Source organism: Cygnus olor, chromosome 1, assembly GCF_009769625.2.
Source record: "Cygnus olor isolate bCygOlo1 chromosome 1, bCygOlo1.pri.v2, whole genome shotgun sequence".
In the NCBI taxonomy this organism is placed as follows: domain Eukaryota; kingdom Metazoa; phylum Chordata; class Aves; order Anseriformes; family Anatidae; genus Cygnus; species Cygnus olor.
In genome coordinates, this window is record NC_049169.1 from 186238543 (window position 1) to 186261658 (window position 23116).

Here is a 23116-nt window from a genome sequence, read left to right on the forward strand (position 1 = left end):
CTTTTAGTACCTTAAAATATTATAATAACACTACTCAGGTCTTGCAGTTCTGAGTAGTGACTTTATGTGCACAAAGAAACATTCACCACTCTGCAGAGCACCCGTATTACTTAAATCTTACAAGATTAATATAGATTCACATGTTGCATAGAGTATTCTGGCATTTTCCCCCCACGAGCTTCCAACCTTGGGATAAATACTTTGCCATGAGGATATATCCTGAAATTACTAGTACAGTCCAAATGAGACAAATGTTCTAGAAAGGTCCTTGCCTTAAACTAATACATAATATGAAGACTATATCTAACAAGTACAGATGCACTGACCCTCTGGGGAAGAGGAATGAATAGTAGCAAAGTATTGCCACCTTTAGCCCTAGTCCGGTCTGTCTGTGTTTCAAACTGTAATACAAATCTCGCATGATAAATACAGCAGTTGTGTTTTTATTTTCCAGGAAGATGAATACGGAGATGGTAATGGCCAAAAAAACTCTTCATATGAATCTCAAGGAGATTAGCACAGTTGTAAGGCAGTTAGGTCCTCTTTCCATTATCTTGATGACAAACAACCACTTGTAAATTGGTGAAAGTCAGCACTGTCCTCAGGAATTATTTTTGTAAAAGTCCAAGCTTAAATGAAGAGCTATGGGCGAGGGAATCATCTGTCCATGTGACTGAAGTGGCCAAGGCTTTTTCATTGCTTCTGAAAATTGCCCTCCTTCGACGACTGCACAGCGACTGCTTTAGCTTCTCCTTAAAGAAACTAGTTGTGAGAGTATAGAGAATGGGGTTCAGGGCACTGTTTATTGGCAGAACAAATATCACTATCCAGGAAGTGACAGTGTCTAGGAAAAAATATGAGACACTTAGTATGCTCTTTTGTAAGAACACTAAAGAAGTAAGCATGTCTTTATGTCCTTTTTACTTTGTCTTTCTTTTTTAACTTTATGTCACCTTATGTCATTTTTGCAGAATTCTACCATACTATAGTTTTTTAACAAGAAAGGGGTTTGAATTCAACATTGCTCATTGTGTTTTTCGTTGAGCTAACCATGGATTTCGATGAGATGGAGGAAAAAAAGAACTTTTTGACAGAGAGTGTCTTTCTTTCTATCTACCAGCACTAAATATGAACTGAAGCCCATCTCTCTTTAGGACAGTATTTAATATAGATCCAAATCCTCTTCCGTAAAACATAGTATAAAATCAACCTCAGTAATACCTAGTGTTTACATTGCAGTTTTCATCAGTAGGACTCAAAATGCCTTATGAAAGCCACCATCATTCTTATTTTGCAAAAGAGAGACTGGAATACAGAGAGGTGAAGTTACTCACTCAGAAGGCCATGAACTTTACCATCCTGAATCCCACTCTAGCCATAGTTGTACGTCTGCTGCACACCCTCATGGTGGCCATGTTTTATTTTTAACTACCCACATATAATCACTTTTTTCCTGGTTATGCAAATAGAATTCAGTGCCACCAATGAGGCTGAAAAGGTTTTATGATAAAACCATTGTCAATTTACTACATTTCTTTAATGCCTTTCATCTAGTGATGATTTTTTACCCAATTTTCTACAAACGAGGCATCAATTTTGTAGAATTATAATGGGAAAACAGAATGCCTTCATTACAGTGTTATCTGTTAGCAGCTGCCAGGCTAGCAAGACTGCATATAACCAGTGCAATGGTAGAGAGCTATGAAAGCGTGCATCTCTTTACTCTCTCAGGGGCAGATAGGGGATAGCATAGTCAGTGATGGACTTATGGACTTATACATATCACTGTGGGATTTTGCAGCTGTAGAAGAAAACTTCTTTGCTGGGTAACCTATTCTTGTTCTCACATACATACATGCATTTAAGATTATATGTATTTACTTTAAAGTTCAATTTCTGAACCCAGAAGAAGTCAAACATTTTGGGCAATATTTCCTCTTCACCCATGGTTTGCTAGAATTCCTCTGGCAGAATTGGTTTGCTTTAAACTGAATCTTTACCAAGATAAATCTCACTCTTACACAGCATTACCTAGAATTTCCACCTGGAATAAGGAGAGGATTTTAATGACAAAGACAGGAATCCAGCAGATGGCATCAGTGAATACAATAAAGAAAAATCGAATGGCGATGGCGACATCTCTGTGAATGTGACTCCTCATCTCTGATGTCTGAAGGGCAGTTTTTTTAATGGAATAAAACATGCTGACATAGGAAAATACTATGATGATGAAGGCAAGCAGGTTCACACCTGTGGGGAAACAAGATTCGAATCAAATGGCATTGAAATGATAACAATAGTTCCTCTCTCCCCTTTCTCCCACCACTCCTGTTTGATTTTCCTCTATTACTTAGTTAAAATTTTTATGTTAGGAGCGGCTCCTCAATATTGCCAAGTGTCACACAGCCCGCTCGCATACCACGTGTTCCCATCTGTTACACAGTGAGATGTGAACAAGTTGTAAGAAGTTACTATAGAAACACAATTAATGCACACGATGGGTGGGGGCTCATGATTCCACAGAGATCTGATCTCCCGACTAGAAATGCTGCAATAAATCTGCAACAGAAAGCGCCTCCAGGTCTCTAGCATGGTGATGAAAGAACGACATATTCTCCAGCAAAGTGACAAACCACTCTAAAGTGTATGTTCATTTCAGACAGGCTTCCTCAGTTCTGTATAAATATCCATCGCAAATTCCTGATGGAAGAACATGTGCAGAGCAAGCTGTGCAACTTGGATTTTAATCACACGCTGCTGTGTTGCAGAGCAAGACTTTTAAAAATTCATCAGATGGCAACTCTGCGTATTGGAGTACTCCAATAAAGAGCTGAAAGCCATCGAAGGAGCCATTTCTGTCAAGATCCCAGCATCTGAAACAGTCACTTGCTCAGAAATATGGATCAAAAAAAAAGTCAAAGAATTGAAAAGCATATCATGATCGTTTTATTGATGGGAAATCATTACATGAATCTGATATGACATATGTATTGCCTTTTTTACTTTCTACTCAATATAATTCTAAACAAACTACACTTTTCATCTTTCAGTATGTAGCTTTTCTGTCTTCTTGAGATCGAGAAATAAAAGGTAAATGTATGTGTATTGGCAAAACAATCCATACAGCTTTGCAAATGCAGGTCACGGAGGAGATCGTTTGGCAGCAGTTTGAATAATTTTCAGTCTTTGCTGTGAGTGAGTGCTCAAGCTGAGCACAACCAGTTCATACATATTTCAGACTGAAGTTTCTGTTTTTATTCTGTTCCTTTCCAGTTTGTTTTATATACATACATTTAATCTTTATTCTTTGCCAGTATAACGCACATAACAGCTACACTTTTAAAGTTTCATCCCATGTTATTGATATCATCACAGTTTCCTGCGATGCAGTGAAGACGATACTGAGCAGTAGTTGAAGGTTGCTGATGTTACAGATTTATCAAAATGAAAAGGTTTCAAACCATTGTGTTGTACACAAAATACAGTTAAGTAATTGCATGATCTCACTGTTATTACCCAAATTCCTATTTCCTTCTATGCCTTCTCCTCTTCTGTGTTACATTCACATGTGTTTTGTTAAGAATAGATGCTAAACTTTTCAGGTAACAGACCCTTTTAAGAGTGCAGCCAGCACATGAGGCTTTGGTCCTCTTGCAGGCCTTTAGAAACTGTTATAACATGAACATTAATAGTGTACTGAAAAGTGCATCTACCAGTGAGTATTCATTAGGTATTTTTTCTAGTAAAATCATATTAATCAGTAATTATAACACATTAAAAATTAAACTTACCAAGAAAAATACTAAGAGAATATCTGTTGCCTCCAATTTCTTCCATTCGATCAGAATTCAGTGGGAAACAAACTCCATTTTTCCCATAATAATTTCCAAAAAAGTCCTCATCCCAAAATGGGATTATTGCTATGACAAATCCAGCAATCCATATGGATATAAGAATCACTACTGTCTTCTGCTTTCCAGGGCGGATATTACTGAAGGGAAAGACAATCACTAAATACTTTTCCAAGGACAGATATGTCAATAATAGGACTGAGACCTCTGTAGATAGCATGGCGATGAACCCCATGATATGACATGGTAAACTTTCCATCCACAGCACAGCATATTTTTTATACTGTCCACGGTATTTAACATCAAAAACTCCAATGAAGAACAAATACACCCCCATTAGACAATCAGCACCTATTTAAGAAACAGATTTCACAGTTTACTGAAAATAGCAATGAAACACTTTATGTATATTATACTTCTGTGCTTAGCCAAACTCTAGCTGGCATACAAAAATAATTTAACCCTGTGAGAATTCACTGTTGAGAATTTATGTGAAATGGGGCTATGAGCCCCCTGGTCACAAATGAGTGGACGCTGGTGTCAGGCTATGAGAGTGGAAGTGTTGCCCAGTGGGGATCCCACGGGCACATATGCAAGGACCTTGGGTCAAACTCCCTGGCTGTAGCCACCATGGTGGCTTTTGGGGACAATGCAATATTGAATCCCTGCGATGGATATGTTTGGCATGGAGACATCTGGCCCTGGAGAGATGCCACAGCAATGTTTGGGCACTGATCAGGGTCCAGATAGAGCTGTGGCAGCCTTTCAGCCAGGAGCAAGCTACAGGTGTCCCAGGTAGAGCGTGGAAGACTTGGCAGGTCTACGGCACTACACAGTAGTGTAATGACACCATGTAATAAATGACACTATATAAAAAATACACAGATGATTTCTGACATCTTGCCAGGGATTCACCTCTTCTAATTTTACACATCCACAATATGTATCTACCTACAGTATCTATCTACTTAGAATTAGGTAAATTGCACAATCCATTGGCTATAACAAGATCTCAAAGTGACTAGTTCATAGGCATCTGCACTGTAACCATCTTAAGTCAGGCAAGATAAAATCTTTCTTGTGTGAAGGTAATATGCAGTCAGAAAGCAGAGTTTATAGGCTTGGCTAACTTGAACAAAGAGATGGCAAGTAATAATAGGTCCCGTATGATTTTAAAGGGTTAATCACCAGGAAATAGCATCACCCTATTGCACCATAAGTTTCAAGGAAGTAGACTTGGCCACAGAAAGTCTGAATTCAGTACCCCATTTCTATTGGCTCCAGGGTTCTTAATTTGGGAAGGACTGCTGGACAACATATGGTGCAATTGTTTGGAAGTAATCACTTTTTCTCAATTGTGAAATACAGACTTCAAAAATAGTAGAAGCACTTATTAGCTCTGGTGCCAAAAAAAGACATATGATGATCACAGAATAATTCAGATAGGAAGCAGTCTAACACTAGCTAGCTTGTTCATAATCTTTAATGCAAAATGAAAAGTAGTAAATAATAAAGTAAAATGTTTAAGTTTCATAGGTTCTTTGTACACATCTTGAATATCTAAAATCAAGGAACTGAAAGACCTCAGTTATTTCCTGGCATTCACTTTTGTTTAGAATATCGGAAAATAGTGCAAAAATAGATAATGCATAATTTTCAAAAATGCTTTGAAACTAGTATATTCACTTATATTTGTGCCCAGAACGCAAACTGAAATTACTGGGACATACCTAATGTTATATATAATATATAGTTTATAATGTAGTATATACAATGCTGTATTGACTATACAGTAGTATATTACTTTTAATATATTTTATACATTATATATATATGCAGTATATTACTTTATATATAGAGTGGTCTAATATACTAATCTATTATGAATATCTTTAATACATACTTACAACACAAAATTTTGATGGACATGGCATGTGTCTCATTTTCTGCTTTGATAAATGATCTCATTCCAATAACAAGAAGATTTCCAAAGCATGTAACACAAGCTATGACCCACACAAATACTCGCAGAACATTGTTAGCTAAGAGATCTTCAAAGGATGAAATCCCATCTGTTAGCGGCGTGCATATTCGCACATGGAGTGCATAGGAGCAGTAGTGAAACTTTTTAAAGTAGCTGAAAGGAAAGAAATTACCATGTAATAATGCAGGTTAAACACAAGTCACAGCTCCATACCAGTTATGCAGCTATGTGCCCTTTGTTCATATATGACTTGAGAGGAATGGTCAGAGCTGATATATTTGTTGTTTTCACAAACCTTTGAAGGGCTTTGCTAATCTCATTTATTATTTTTTGTGTCAGTGTGCAGGTGGTTGCTCTCCATGCAAAGGTGCTTGAGAAGCAGATCTTTTATTGTTCCTTGGCAGAAGGATTTTGCCTGCATTAACAGATCGTGAAATGTCTGTGGAATGACTTAAACTTGGTAATGAACATTTAAGGATCTCAGCATATCAGATCATAAACATACCAGTTCCTTGACCATTCATTATTCATATAAATATTTCTCTATTTCAGTGGCAGTGCTTTCATAAAGAAGGCCTGTAGAACAGGACATAAAGGCTCTAACAGAGTAAAAACTGCAAGGACATGGTTGTTTTGAATTGCATCCTTACAGCCTTCTGACTTCTGGAAGATTTAAAAATATGTTCTAGTGTTTTCCAAATACTGGATGTAAGAATGTTTAAAGTTAAGCCTGTCCATAAGCGCTGCTTCTTTTTATATTGCAGAAATACTGCATAGTGACTCAGTATTAAAGAAACAAAAATATCAAAAATCAAATCCAGTTCTTGTATTTATCAGTAATTCAAAAACTTCCCATTTTATTTGTGAAACGATACTGATGAATAATGAACAAGAATATCAAATATAAAAACAAGAAGGATAGATTTGCAAATAAAGTTCTAATATGATAGAATTGTGACCTGTATAGGCAACGATATATGAAAATTTCTCATAAAGAAGGATATTTTAAATATTTAAAGAAGCAGAGGCATTTCAGAATACACATGAAAGTGTGATGTTCCTAAAGCTGTTTGCCTCAAATCAGGAATAGTAGTTTAAAGGCACCTGGTGTTTCTGGCATCTAGCTGTGGCATATTGTGAATAGAAAAGGCATGTTTTATGATAGCAAGATAAAATGGCTGTATAACACACATTCTATCTTCTCTATCAACATATATGGCTTTTACTCATGTTCAAAATATAATTATTTTTCTGTTTCCTGACTCAGTTCCCAATTTTGATGCTCTTGAATGACATATTCTACTTCTGCCTCCTAAGCTTAAGGCTACAGGGACTCCCAAGTAAGCAACTAGTTTCATTTATTCCATTTCAGCCAGTAAAAGCAGTGTTAGGGGCAGAAAAAGAACTGGTGTGACACAATTTAGAAATGAGATAACTAAATGAGAAACCTGTTTCGTTTCTCTGTTTAAAATACTAAAACACGTAATCTATTTTTCCAGAAATTGGGCTCCCTGTTGAAGTAACTTGAAAAAGCAACTTGGGATGGTTTTGGACATTTTTGCATGAAAAAAACCCACATCTTTCTTTTATTTTGCATACATACATGTGGGAGAGGTTCTTCATATGCTGGAACATTCTTGCATTTACATTTGGAATCTCAATCATTTCCAGGTCTCTGTAAAATATGTAAATGTTATGATCTGTAAATTAATTACATGCAATAGGGCTTTCTGTAGTTATCAAATTTTGAATTACACAAACGAACATTTTCTTAAACCAAAGGTCTTAAAGAAACAATTTTATGGCAAAATCCTGACTGTATTCAGTAAGAATGATCCTACTATTGTTCATCACAGAGCTTTTTACTGGAAGATTCTGTTTTAGGGATATACATTTAACCTGAGCTCTCTTTGTAGTTAGACCATTCGACAACCGATGTACAAGAAATGACTTGCAGATACAGTTTTTTGTTCCTTTCCTTGGGTGCTAAGCTCAGCTGCTCACAGCAGTGCAATTTAAAGCCTTATTATTACAAACCTTGGCCAAAGGGCCTTCCAATCAACAAAGGAGTCAGAGACCTGGAAACATTTAGAAGAGGCAGAAATATAAGACAGCTTCTGCTATAAGAATCAGAAGAAGAAAGGAAGAAATAACACAAGAAGGCAAAATGTATAATTTTCTCAGCTTTTCCTTGGGGAAGGGGGAATTCCCCTCCGTTATTCAGGATAACATTGCACTGCAAGTTTTTGATAAGAAATACAAGGTAGTAGGAGGTAGCTGTGGGCCAGCTGAGGAACAACAAGGGCACTGAAGATCTTTTGCATCTGGACTACTAGAAGCATCAGCTGTGGACAGTACAGACAGGCATCCCCTTGGAAGGGCAGGTGATTGGAGGGACAGGCTAGTAGCTCAGAGAAGCTGGATATTTTGGCACATTTCTGGAGTGCTGTCAGACATGGTTTGCACAAACCACAGCTACTACATGCTGCAGCATCCCAATAGACTTTCAGTTTACAGATGCAGTATTAGGAGGGCCCATGCAGGAGAGTTAGCAAGCCAAGCAAGGCCAGAAAGAGTGACAGAAGTTCATTATTTCGCACTTTTGGCTATAATGGAAAAACAAAAGAAACCATTGGAATGGGTTGTTGATTAGCTGTGATTCGAACATCAAGACAGTCTCCTGACATAGGCAAAGCAAACTAACTGTATGCACCTGACAGAGAGGGAAATGCTGATGGAAACCTGCCATACTGCACAAGTCCATTGCACGATGCAAACACTGCAAGTACTGGTGTACTTGGACTGTAACTTACTTTCACCAGAGGATTAGGCTGAGATTTTGTTTGGTTCTAATTCAAGCCCAAGCTCAGTGGCATTATTTTTTTTCACAAGATTTTAAACTTTAAAAACTCTTTTTTTTTTTTTTTGGATTATATACTGTCTATCCCATGAAGTAAAATGCCTGTCATCCTGTCAGCAAGTCTTGTGGAAAAATGAATGTGTAGTGAGAGCACTTTGTTCTGGTTAATTCTAACCCAGTCAGATTTTTGGGAGACTGACATTATGTCTGTCTTACATTCTTTGTTCCCGTACTGCATGTTCTGAGTTGAAAACGCAGATCAGACAATCATTCTGACAGGCAGGCAGGTGGTACTATTACAGTGGCAGTAACATATCTATCACGGTTAATGTGCTCTCAGATTGAAATAACTACACTTTTCCCAGCTGGTCGAGGTTTATATAGCAGCAGAGCATGTCTCTGTCCATATTTCAAAACAATGTCCCATCTTAAGATTACTGTCTTGTCCCTGTGGTGGCTTATGGACTGGAATATTGATAGTAAGTTATACTCGCTGCATTTAATTCTGTGAATAATAGTGGTACCAAGGGCTGTACTGCACTTCACAAAGAACCTCAAAGGAAGTTATTCTGGCATAGCTGCCACATGATAGACTCAGCTATCCACAAAAAAAAGCGTTTCAAATGCCCTGGAGACACCTGTTTGAGATGCCCATGAAGAAATGGCTAACATGACACAAGACCTATGAGAGTCCTGTGGCCTTCTGGAGTAGCAGGTGACAACCAGGAGGGGTGGATAGATATCCAAGGACATCTCCAATGACACAAGAGCCCTACATGTTGTCAGCTGAATGAGCCAGTGGTGAATACAGGCAGTGGGATCTGGAAAATGGTTTGTCTCAACCTAGACCAGATTTTGGTTTGAATTGCTCTTCAGACTAATACTCCATCTAGCACTACTTGGCATGTCCTGTGGTTTCTGAGACATCCACGTGGGCAGACAGATAGGACACAGGGCCTGCGAGAGACCAAAGACTTCCAGGAGTGGCAGCCAGGAAAAATACAGCAGGGATCTCAAACAGCAAAGCTTTCCTGAACTCTCTCTTAAATTTTACTCTTACCATAATGATGTTAGACACATTACTCACCTGTTACCCTTGGACACTTAACATATAGGGTCTACGAAGTGGAAGTGAATATTATCCTGTACATTGTCTTCAACACAGTTTTTGACTGTGTGGCACAGGAGAAAATTCCCAAACAATGAGTTGCAGGAAAGCTGTCCAGATTCATAATTAGGATTAATTCAGGATGTTTTCCTTCTGCTTAACAAAAAATAGTGTGAACTGAAGCTCCGCTATTTAAAAATAACACCTCGTTCTTCTTCTGGACAGCTTTTTAAGAAAAAAAAGCCATATTGCACAGAATGACAATTTAAAAAAGATGTTACACTCGTGCTTTACAACCCTGAATCCAATAAAATTAGATGTTCTTTCAGATGAATGAATCTTTGTGAATTAAAGAAGAAATAACAACAATTCTGACTTCAAGCTTTGTGTAAAATACTTAATTTAAAAAAAAAATGTGGTTGAGTCATCAACACAGTGAAGTGAGTATTTTATGAACCACCACAAATTAGATTTTATAGAGGTTCTAAAATACTTCTTACAATTTATTTATGTCCTGACCTGCCCAGGTAGCCTAGCTGTGCTTGTTGTGTAATTTGTTCTTTATTTATGTGTTTTGTTTGCTCCTAGCCTCATCATTTGTGAATAGCAGTAAAACTGAGCAAACTGTATGGCTGTAAATCACGCATTTTGGCCTGCTACCTTAGGGTGTTGAGGACTCCTGTAGAAATAGAAAATTAAAGTACATTCAGCATCTTACAGAGTGACAATCAGTGTTCTGCAATTGATGAATATTTCTCCTGGAAAGAAAGGATATTATTTAGCGTACTATGCTAGTAAAATATTTCCGGTTTTACTTACAATGACTGAAGCTGCTGAAGACTTTCAAAGTGATCCTCCGAGAGGTGAGAAAGTGGATTGAAAGACAGATTCCTAAACGAAACAGAAACTGTTTCTAATGTCATTAAAAAAAAAAAAAAGACAAAATAAACTATTACATTTAAATTCAGTTGGGAATTCTCATTTATAACTTACAGCTTTTGTAAATACTTCAGGTCTTTGAAAATATAACGTGGCAATTCTGTAATCCTGTTGCTGGACAGATCCCTTCAAGAAACACAGAGAACAAGAGAAATCAGATTCGTCCCCAATATTCCACCATCCATTTCAATATACAAACTTTAAAAACTCGAAGACACAGATTTCCTTCTTTTCGTAGGTGAGGAGGCATACTACCTTACTTAAAAGTCTAATAGCAGCAAAATTATCTTTTATCATTTCTTTGTTCATCCAAAATTTCCTTGCTCTAATTTTATCCATAAGTCACTTTGAAGCCAGTCGGTACAGGCACTGATGTTTGGCAATTGCTAAACATGGATCATTTTAGCTCTGATTCATCATACCTCATTCAGCTGAGGTATCTAGTTTGGGAACCTGGTTGCCTGAGGGTCTCTGTATAATTTATGAACTTAATCATTGCTGAGAGGTGAGATGAATCAAGGCCTAATTACATAGATGTGAAGCTTTCACATTTAATATACGTAGAGCATGGAAAAAACAAAGCAAAATAAATACAAATCCCACGGTAAAGACTGGTTTTGGTTAATAAGCTGTTTGTTTCATGGAGTTTCCACGATGCCAGAAGATCAGTGTCTTTAACAAATGATGCTAGTGGCTGTTCTCCTCCAACAGCCTGTAGCAGCCCGTTTCAGTCACTCACATCCTTCCAGCCACTGATGGCTCCCCTTCCAGCTTTCCCTTCTCTTTTTGACTTCTGCTCCTTCTGCAGCTATTCTCTGTCCCTGCCTAAACACACCATGCCAGATAACGAGATAACCAAGACCTAGATGCAGCGTGATGCTGCTGCATGCAGGTGAGCCTGACTCATCCATGCTCATCCTTGGGGGAAGTGGCAGACTAGCATCTAAGAGTAGCTTAAAATCTTAAAGCTAATGGGAGGAGGCTGGTCCACCTCCATAAAGCAGCCGTTGTGTCCCATTTGTTTTTTTATAGAGTATACAGGGAATAGAGAGACCCTCAGAGTGATCCAATGAGACTCAGAAATGCTGTTGGCTCCAGAAGACCCAGGTGGAGATGCCAGGAGGGGAAGGAGCCAGATGGTCACTTGGATACAGGGAGATCTTGTTTTCTAGGCCATACATTACAAACTGCGTCTGCAGCAAATCCCAGAAAGCCTTAGAATCAGAGGTATCAGGTTCCCCTTCCCCATGGTGCTGCCCAAGGCACTACACACAGCTCCCTCTTGCTGGCCTCTTCCTGGCCTCCAGCCTTTGCTTCTGCATGGCCTCCTGGCCCACTTTTACCAGGAAAGGGAGAATACACTCACAGATGACAGGCATGCAACAGCTCACACTCTATCATTTAAAAGTAGAATTTAGAAAGCTCACAATTCCCCCAAATCTTTCAGTGAGGAAAAGGTGTTTGCCGGCACAAAGTGAAGTTGATTTCCATGAAGAACCCTGTAAAGGAAAATATATATTAGCCTAAGTACTTAATGATTCAATTTAATACACAGTACTAATTTTGTGTTTCTGTCTCACTACCTTGCTTTATATTTTTCTAGTTGTATTAGACCTTCCATAGGACCCTGGCTAATTTTTATGGGCAGTAAAAGTTACAAGGTGTGTTGCAGTCACTGCAAAAGAAACCTACATGAGGCTAAGGAGTTAGTTAAGTAAAACTGTCCTTAGCATTAATTAAGAGCAAGCAATTAACTAAGTAAGAAAGCAACATGAAATTTTATTTGATTTAAAGCTCTGGGATTTGCTGTCCAGACAGAAAAGTTACATATTCAAATTTAGGTGTGTTGTTTTTGCTTTTTGCTTTTCTCTCACTGAGTTTCATACCATCCCACTGCAGGGAATTCTCTTTCCGCACTGGTAAGACACCACACCAAGTAGAACAACAAGGAACACTTCATATTTCTGAGTATGTAAATTTTTTTCTTCATGATCCTCCTTCAGATCCCCCTTCAGATTCTGTTTTTCCTTTCCTCTGTATTACATGAACTATAGCTGAATATAAAAAAGTTAGAATGTGCATTATTGTTGTATACAAAAATATTTAATTTTATCAGCAATGATATTTTTTTTCTTATTCCCTTCAGGGGAATATGCCAGTCTGAAGGAGGAATGAATTCAGCAAGAAAAAACATCTGCAGGTTGAGATTCGGGCATACTGTATGTATTATGTCTGCTTTGTGGTCAGACTGCAAGTCCCAGGACTTTGTGGAGTTTGAAAAGCCTGGTACTCATGATCTGGTCACAAGGCAGAAATCATATAGTATGCTTATTTCTTATTCTTTTTGTTGAAACAAGTGATATCATGACAATTGCCAAAATGCTCCATGTGACTATGCTTACAATAATTCATTTAGTTGTAAAGAATACCTCCCTGACAAAAGCACAACTGTCCTGATTAGGCTTTATATATTGAGACAAAAACTGTGTTGAGAACTGAGTCACACATACTCAAAAGGTTTTTATTGCTTTGTTTTTATGTCTTTTACTTACAATACCGTGAGCGCATCACATTCTAGGAAGGTGGTATTAGTTAAGGTCTTAATACGATTGCCTTTGAAATCCCTAAATAACAATAAGGAAACTGTTATTCATGAGTTGTAGAATGATTTTGCAGGAGGAAGTACAAGCTCTGGCATAATCTCCTTTTTATGTCCATCCTTTATTTATTTCTTCCAAATTATCCCCAATTTATTACCTAGTTCTGAAGATGAATGTAAATGTCAAAAAAAGCAAAGTATAGCCCTTTCTTTGTTGTGATTTCATCTCTATTTATGGCCCAGCTCACCAACCCTTTCAGCAATAGTAAAGTAATACATTTTCATTTCTCATATGTAGTCTGTGTACCAGAATAAATAGAGGCCACTAGGCGGAGATTTTACATTTAATTGCAACAACGTATGTATACTGAGTTATACTTAGGGTAAACATATTCACAATAACTTATTTCATTTTCTTTGGTAAATTGAAGTGAAAGACAGAATTTTGCTAAGCTCATGAGAGTCATGAGAACAAGAAGCAGCTCTAAAAGTTTATGTTGGCAGAGGACTATCTTTCAGATAGGCATTTGAGACAACGTGAGGTTCAACATTGGCAAAGGCTCTACTATTTTTAGAATGTCACACCTGGCTTGGACTAACAGAATAAAAAAATGATGAATTTTTGTCTTCACAGAAAATGATATAATAATTTATCAAAGGAAACTTTCACATGATTTACTTACATCCAGTTAATAAGAGGCATTTGACTACAGATCTTCTTAGGAAGAGTCTCAAGTGAATTGTTTATCATTGATCTTCATAAATTAAAATATGGTTAGAAAACAAGATGTTTTATCATACTTCACAGCAAAATATGTAAGTGTAAGAAAGATATGCAAATGTTAACTTTTGAGAAAAATCCAAGATTAGGTTAGTTACATTGCTTTAAAACTTAAGGCAAATTTAGATTTTACAGAACTACAGAAAAAAAAGAAAAAGAAAAAAAAAAGATTAAGTTGCCAGTAACAAAACATGTTTAGTATCAGAAAAATAATTGTTAGTTCTTAATTTTTTTTCTTTAAGAAGCAATGGATACATTGAATGACTGAGAAATATGCTGAATCATATTGATTTGATCACCCCCCCCCCAGAATAAAAACAAAAAAAAAAACAAAAAACACAAACAAACCAAAAAACAAACAAAACCATGTGTCCATTAAAAAAGTTAAATCCTCAGTACTGGTACTGTAGGTTTTCCACACGTGCTCTGACCTTTCTCAAACTCTTTCCCATGGGAGCTGGTAAGGGTAGGGAGGTGTTTCAGTTCTCCAAGTTGCTATTGCCAGCTGTGGTGGCCGCAGCTGCCTACCAGGAGCTTAGCTGAGACACTTGAGTCATTGGCTAATTAAAGACACAAAGTTTTTCATCTTCTCTGCCCTGAGCCAAGGGACTAGTAGCAAAAAACTGCATTTTCCACTAGCAAAACCAAATGATTTATTTCCCTGGATACTAATAAAAACAGCTGCTATGTTTTATGAGAAACTGAGATTTTACTTCTCAGGTACTGATTTACTTGTTGAGGGTGGTGGAAGGAGCTTATAGGATATCATTTCTCCTTCCTGCACACTGCAATCTCTGTCTGAAATGTATTTTTCTGTTATAGTCATAACAGTGGGATCTGCATGGTGAATTATCTCAATACCTAGATGCTCTTCGTTTTCTAAAGGGAGAGGCTAGGTTTCTCCAGGTTGTACTCAATAATTTTCAGTTTAGATCATGAGTTTCTTATAGGTGTTCAGGGAAAAGAGATATGGTCCTAAATAGTTTTACAACTTCAAGAATGTGCTTTAGTTTTAACTGAAACATAATTAGGATGGTCCTAGCATGAAAAATGCTTGTGAGAAATCCACATTTGAATCCAGAATAGGTAAGTATTGGGAGTTTGCAAGCATGACTCATTCATGAAGGATATGCTTGAAATCTTGGGAAAAGGAAGGAATTTGGAGGAAAAACAAAAAGATAGAAGGGAAAGCTACTTGTGTATTGAACAATATCAATATGAAAATGTGCAAGAGCAGTACTTACAGGAAAAACAAAGACTTTAGGCCAGTAAATAACTGCTGTGAAATTTTCGCTATTGGGTTATAATCCAGAATTCTGGAAAGAAAAAATAGTTCTTTTTTTTTCTTTCTACATCAGTGGTCCTTGTAAGGAAACAGTGAAAAGAAGGATGAAATGAGCAAACCACAAGGAAGCTTCTTGTCTACAATTCCAGAATAACTAGACCTAGAAAATGGACCCAGAATAACTAGACCTCCAAAAATTGAAATGTAGTCTTTGTAACAGCAATAAGGAGTTGCAGGCTGTAGTCTTTCACAATATTTTTGTGCAGAATGCCATGTACAAACATAAGATTTACTGCCTTGTTTTTTTTTTTTCCTTTTAGACAAAAGCCAGATTTACATACATTGCCAGAAATGAATAATACTTTTACAAACAAGGAGAAAACGGATACTCACAGCCATTTCAATTTGTGTAGATCTCTGAATACCCCAGGTTTCAAGCTGGTGATGCAGTTATGGCTGAGATACCTGTTGACAAAGAGTATAACATGGGAACTAAAATAATGCTATCTAAAACCTGGTAGACTAATTTTAAAGTGAGGAAGCCAAAAGCATTCAGACATGATGAGAGCAACCAGAAAGATAAACAACTGTGACGGGCAACATTGGATTTTAAAATGCTGTATTTTAAGGTTGCTATCTCAAAAGGCTGTCTGTTACTGCAAGGGCAATAGCATTTGACTTAATGCTTTTTAATATTTTATATGTGGAATGATGCTGGGTAAAGCATTAAAAATGTGCTTTTATGAATAGCTTTGTGCTGCACAGGGGTGGATATGTTTTGCTGTGATGCAATGGACAACTTTTGCGTAGGTCTTATCCATACGCTATTTCAGATCAAGCCAGACGTAGTAAAAAAATGCTTTGCATTAATACACATTGATCTGTCAAAATGTCAATAACAGTAGTTTTCTATTCCAAACTTGATAAGAAGCCTGCAAGATTAGCCTGATTTTCAAAGGCACAGAGATTTTATCAGCTGTTGGAAGAGGTGAGGTTCCTGGATTTTAAGAAATACTGCCTAAAAATGCTGTAAATACCAACATCTGAATAATTTAGCCAATACGATTTGTGAAAATCAACTAATGAGGCACTGTCAGGTACACATTCCAAATGAGGTTTATAATGGGTGGATGATGATACAGAAAGAAGTTCAGTGATTTGTCTTTGCCCCATAGTTCAATTAGAGTCACAGTAGGAGTTAAAAGACAGGGACTGCTCACTTCTAGCATCTTTCTCAAGCTACTAAAATATGCTGAATTGTGTTTGAATGAGACCGAAGTGTGGAAGTTTAGATGCAGCTTCCCATATTGTGGAAAGATGTTTGCTCTGTGACATCCAAGAAGCAATGTGTGATATAAAAAGGCAAAACTAGGGCAATACTGTACTCACAATTTCTGAAGTTTGTATAGTCCAAAGAATGCTTTCCTCGATATTGTCTGGATGCAATTGTTTTGTAGAAATCTGGTACAGAAAAGGTAAGAAAACCAGGATAATCTTGTCTTATTAACTTCTTAGAATTGCAGATGTTTCATAATCCCCTATTTATCCCCTTCTGCCATTTTAAGCACACTATTAAATTAATGCCTGATGTAACACCACTGAAGTCAGATTCAGTATTTTCCACCAGAGCAGAACTTTCTAATGACTTCTATGAAGCTATACAATACGTGTCTATCTCCAGGCTGTGTCATTCTCATTTTTGATTATGCTTTTGGAATAGAATATCATAAGCTATAAAAATGAAGGTACAAAATACGAAGCACTGGAGGCTGGGGAGAAAGGCCAATACTGTTTGAGGGTGCAGGCATATTATTTTGAATTTTATGAAATGTAAAAAATAGTGAGGCCATCCTTGACACTCTTGTGTTAATGTACATTGAATCTGGTGATGCACCTCTGCTGAAAATTAGTGGCATATATATTTTGTTTATATAAAATCGGTTTAGAACCCTGCCCACTCTTCAAATTATACAGTCCTTTCCCATGGAAAGGCAAATCTTGAACGCTGCTAACCTCTTCTGGATGGATGGTGGTTTGAGCTGTCATTAGGAACTATCTAGCAAAAAGCATACACCATCCAATCCAAAACAAAAGGTAAGCTCAAATATTGTGTATTTATGATTTTTATGAGGATTTATCTTATCTCTGTCATATGAATTCTTACCCTTGGAGTAGTCCCTATTTTCTCATGTAGACCACATACTTGCTAGCTTTGTATGTAAACCTTAATCCTGTAAGAATTTATCTGAGGGAGAATCCAGTTACAGGGCTGACTGATTGATTTTTATTTGTAATTTTTTATTTTTGTTATTAACAACAGACATATTAAAAAAGGACACAAGTCATTCTACCTCATAATGGAATATATCCGAATGTCTCCCTTCTTCATAACTCAGTGGAAGGCAGACTGGTTCCTACAGGAACTTGGAGGAAGCTGTATTGGAAGCTCTCCAAGTCAAATTCCAATAAGAAGGCCACCTTACTATATAAAGAACATGGAAGACACCATCCAGCTTGAAAAAACGTACCAGTGATCTATAAGAGGACTGACTACATAGTAGAACTTGCCATGTGTGCAGCTAATTACATAATTTGTGTTTGGTTTCCATGGTGTCGTGGCATGAAAAAAGAAAGAAAAGGGAAAAATTTTAAAGATGTGTTATGTAACCTTTTAAAACAGTAAGTTGCAGTTTCATCGCCGAATGGCAGTGGTGCTTATTAGACAGATCTATTTTCTGCTTACTTATTTTTCTGTGCCAGATCTCTGTGTATTGTATATGAAGCTGCCCTCATCTGTGCCTATCTGGCTAGACTGGCAGACCACCATGATCAAAACATCCATTTTGAAAGCAAGTTCTGTGCTATACTGTTAAAAAGTGATCACAGAGGTGACTGTGCATTGATTTTATGCATTTCATGTAGTCCTGGACTCATGTAATGCTTTAATAAACTGTCAAGATACTTACATTTTCTTCACCTCTGTATAGTTGCTGAAAACTTCATCTGGAAGAGAATGGATCTGGTTGTGTGCGAGTGACCTAAAAGTAATCAGTAACTGATATTTAAACACAGGCTCAGAGTCTAAAATGGTCTTTGGGTGCATTGCATTGCATTTCCTTATACTGGGTGCATTACTTCGGGTGCATCACACTGCCTGGGAAGCCTGGTAGCCTCCTCAGCTTCTTTGTCATCCGTCCTTATTGTCTGAATCCCCAGGTGAAGCTTGAGTGCCGTCCCAGGATTAGCTGGGAGAGGACAGTTCTCACTTTGATCTCTTTGGAAAGCAAATGTACTTGACCACTTGAACAAGCTAACTGAAAGCCATCCAACTTCTTTACTCAGTTTTAGGACTGGCCTCTTCTAAATATTTCCCTTTGCTGATCCAGGCAGATCTTTGGGAATTTCCCATGCTACCAAGGATTCAGCCTTATACGTTTTCACAGCCTGTAAAACTGGAGCTGGCAAGCTGAAATAGGGAGCTCTGAGTCATCATTAAGAAGCAATAATCCTGAAATTCCTGCTGTGGTAACTTCAGCAATATTTGGTGGGTGCCCATTACCCGAGTTCTGGCTGCACAACCAGTGATCTTTAGTGAGCACCCTGGGGCCCATAGACTTGAAGCAATAGGAATGACGAACCCAAGTGGCATTCAACTCTCCTAATTGTAACGTGGACAGTGCAAAATCCTCTTCTCAGCTAACACCCAAACTCTCTTTAGGGGAGACGAGTAAACACAGTCTGTGTGCAATTCATACGACCTGTATTAGATGACTGGTTTACACTGTTGACACATATATTTTGTCAAATGAATTCCACCCCGAAGTGGACCTTGTAGCCAAACACTCACAGCATTGACTACATACTAGTAAATCCCTAGTAAGTACCTATAGTGGGCTGATCTTTTCTGCAGTCTCTGAATGCAGAGGGCCCACACTTGGTAGTACAGCACTAAGCAAAGTGTGTTCAGGCATATCTGTTTCTAATACAGCTTTATTTTGGAGAGTAAAAGGGACTCCACTTACAGGAGGGTTACATTACTTGAAACAAATGGGACAGATTTCAGATTAACTGCAGCACATTCCAGTTCTGTTTCCATGCAGCTGCAGCCTTCTGGGTATTGGTGGAGACCTAGGAAAAGGAATTCGTGAGGGAATCTTATATATATATGTCTTACACCCACCAAGTACTTCTGATCAGATGGGGCGTCACTCTAAGACCCCTTTTTAGAAAGGAATTGGACATTATGATGTCTAACATGCCCCCTTCCCCAAATTGCCTTTGTAAGGTTCACCTATCAGGAAGGCTTTAAAAATGATGCTGTGCTTCCTGGGACTGCAGTACTTTACACATAATGAACTCAGACATAAGTAAAACAAAAATCAGGTTTAAAATCCTACTCCCCATAAATACAGTACCAGCTGCAATAAGGGTAACTGAAAGACAACATGTACTCTCTCTCTCTCTATACACACACACAAACACACACACACACACACAAATGAGAACATCTGAGAAACTGCTGATGCGTCAGTTTCCACTGGAGAATGCAGATTAGTTAAAGTCACTACACCTCACTGAGAAACTGGATGCTTTGATTTTAGTGTGGACAAGCGGGAACACAGCATCTAAACTTGCTTCTTTCTTGCCACGATGCTGTCCTTGCTTGCTGCAATTAAAGGCTTTTTGGCTGCCCCTCCTTGGCAGTCCATCTGAAGAGCTGTCTCAGAACTGTACTACTTTAACTAATCTGGGGCTTATGACTCCTCATCAGTAGGCAAGAAAAATATTTTAGAAGGGTTTAATGTAAACCACTTCAAGATTTTTAAGTCTTTTTTTTTTTTAAAAAAAAAAAAAGCTTCACAAAGAAACCTTTCTTTTTTCTTTTGTTCCAGAGTGAGATGAAAACAATTATTATATTTCCAAAAGTTTCCAAAAATTTAATTACTATTTTCCTGCAAGTCTGCAAAGCTGCAACTTGGCACTAACAAGTATACTCCACACATCTTTACTCTGCTCTGCCTGGTGTGCATGCAGAAAGCTCTGGGAAGCTAAAGGAGTTCCCTGAGCTCATCTAAAATTCCAGATATCTCTATAATTATAGTAAATATGTATATGCAGTGAAAAGTCTTAGAAATGTGAAATAGTTTGAGGATACTAATAAGGGTGTTATTGTGCACTTAAGAATAAGTCAGAATGGCAATGAAATGGAAAAAGCAGCAATTACTTACAGCATTCTTTTGATAAGTCCAGATAATTAGGCTTTCCACGAACCATATCAAAGATACTTGCCCATCCACTGTTATCTCCTATAATAAGTGTTAACATTTATCATCTATACTTTAAATTCTGCATCAACTTTTAATGAAAACCAGAACATTAATACCAGAGAACATGTATTTTGGCTGTGGGGTGTATCTGTTTTCTATCTGTTTTCTGATATGGGATGTAAGCAAAATTAAATCTTCAAAATGATTGTTTTGATTGTCTTTTCTCTTGATTATGAGTATCAATTATAAGCACAAATTAAGAAATCTCATGCAAGTTGAATATCAGAAGCGCACCAGACTATGAGCATGGCAGAGAGAAATCTAAAGAAGACGTAAAATATTATTATAAGTGTTGACAAAATTAACTGAATGCTAAAATAAAATGATTAATATAGCAGAGAAACTCATACTGTAGTACATGGTATAGCATGGAAAGTTACAAATTATTTACAGAGAAAATTTACATGATAATGGGAGTATGTTAGGACACGACTGAAAACACAGAAAGTGACTCAATAAAAAACAGGAAGTTTACACCAATTTCAAGTAAATGAATACAAATGGTGACCTCGGATTTCAGACAAACCATGGAAAATAATGAGAACGGATTATGGCTGGAACAGTGAAATGAATAGACAATTTTACAAGTTATATTATATTTGAGAGAAAACAAGTTAACATTTGTATAGCATAGAATTTTTAATAGGTTGGCAGGAGATAGGAATCTCTATTATATATGGAGAATATCAGTCTTTGGAGCAATCAGTGTTAGTACACCAAGGTGAATTTTGGAGTTAGCAATGGCATTGGAAATGTGCCACGTGGAAAGTCACAAATACAAAGGACCCCATTCAAAGATGGTAGCTGAAGGGTGATGGTAAAGAAGAAAGAAAGAGGCACAGGAGAGTGATCTGAAATACCAAGGAAAGAAAAAGAAGTGAAAGAGATGTAAGAACTACACTAGGAAGCAGGTGGGGAGGGAGGTTACAAAGCAGGAGATGACAGTAGAGTTGACACATTAGCTTCTGACCCAATATGCTTTAGAGTCACACAAGTCAAATGTGATGTAGAGGGAACCATGCCACAAAGTAGGGATCATTTCTTAGCCAAAAAAAGGAGATCAGTCTCATTTACCTGGCTTTCTCATAGCTCTTTTGGATTGAGAGCAAGCGTGGAGATCAATAAGAGGAATGGTGGTATGACCACCACCAAGTTCACATGTGCTCATGCACATATAATGATATATGTATATAACTAAAACTCTTAAAACAGTTAAAATCATCTGCTATTGAAAAGCCTTACTGAGTGCAAGAACCCCTATTTATCTGCAGGAGCCCATGCACCCACTTTGAAGGATTCCCCACACAGATGTGCAGTGATTACCCCCTCTCCATAGCAGAGGACTGTGCAGGAATTTCAGCACTGGAGTCTGCCTGGGGCATGCCTTTAGTGAGTTGCCATGGTGTCAGCATGCCAACCAGCATCCTGACCAGCATGGTGTAATTCCCTCATTCACTGAAGAAATTAAAATATTCAATCACACTGAAAACCCCAGACTTGTCAGGCTTGCAGATCATCTGACGGCTGTTAGTGATTCCATGTGTTTTAGCTGGAGGAACACATCCCACAACTAGATTTTGTGTCTGCATACTTACAGATGTTGCTGTACTTACCACAGTTCTCCTCATCTGCACCATTCTCACAGTCATTTATGCCATCACAGTGAAATGCCCGTGGGAGGCACGTTGTATGATTTCCACATGGAAAATAACCCTTTTGGCAGACCACATCAACCGAAACGCCTTCCATCAGCCGGGACTCTGAGAAAATATGGGAAGACATTTCCTCTAGAGCAGAGTATATTGAAAATTAGAAGGGTCTGATGAAGCTACAACCACTGCATACGACAGAGTAATTTCATTTTACACTTTGAAGTATGTTACATCATTCTAATTTGTTATAGCATCATCTAGAAATGGCTTTCTACAGCTGGAATCTAGGAGAGACATCTGTAAGTGTCTGATTGCTTTTCTTCTCTCTTTTCCTTTATCTGCTGAACACATTGCTAGCCATCCTTTGGCATCCTTTCCTAGTAGAATGATTCCTTGATGGTGTGAACACTACGTTGCAAAACATGGCAGTGGGTGGGCAGGGCAGTGGAACTCTGGTGCTCCTGGCCTGGGGAGATGGAAGTCTTATGTGGAGAGAGAATTTCCAGCTGGAGCACGTGGAAAGCCACTTCCCATGCTGAAGGCGGCTAGGCAGCAGAGACGTGTCCACTTGCACATCAGAGACATGCAACTTATAAGACTTATTGCACACAACTGCAGTAAAATCTTTGAGCAATTTGCAAGTCAAATTTTGATATGAATCTGCAAAGCATGGTCTCAGATTTATCACTTTACTTTTGAAATGCTTTTTACAATAATTCAATTAGATTTA

The 23116-nt window shown here is 37.8% G+C and overlaps 1 protein-coding gene across 1 annotated transcript; it reads right to left on the reverse strand.

Moving 5' to 3' along the window:
• Positions 1-608: 608 nt before the first annotated feature.
• On the reverse strand, positions 609-22516 carry RXFP2 (relaxin family peptide receptor 2). Its single transcript, XM_040569810.1, has 17 exons — positions 22348-22516; positions 20636-20713; positions 19430-19535; positions 18374-18445; positions 16797-16868; positions 15801-15872; positions 15367-15438; positions 14025-14096; positions 13295-13366; positions 12170-12241; positions 10797-10868; positions 10623-10694; positions 7439-7510; positions 5759-5988; positions 3792-4202; positions 2032-2250; positions 609-844 (listed from the first exon to the last, which is right to left on the reverse strand). Exons 1-17 carry the CDS (start codon positions 22514-22516, stop codon positions 609-611), a joined length of 2169 nt encoding a protein of 722 aa, XP_040425744.1.
• Between the last annotated feature and the right edge of the window lie 600 nt (positions 22517-23116).

Bases quoted from the DNA above. Each gene is read 5' to 3' on its own strand.
- RXFP2 (XM_040569810.1), bottom strand. From the start codon at position 22,516: ATGTCTTCCCATATTTTCTCAGAGTCCCGGCTGATGGAAGGCGTTTCG. The intron at 19,536-20,635 runs GTAAGTAATTGC...TCCTTTTCCTAG, and splicing joins GGACTTATCAAAAGAATGCT to GTCTCCACCAATACCCAGAA. The intron at 2,251-3,791 runs GTAAGTTTAATT...GTTTCCCCACAG, and splicing joins TTCTCTTAGTATTTTTCTTG to GTGTGAACCTGCTTGCCTTC.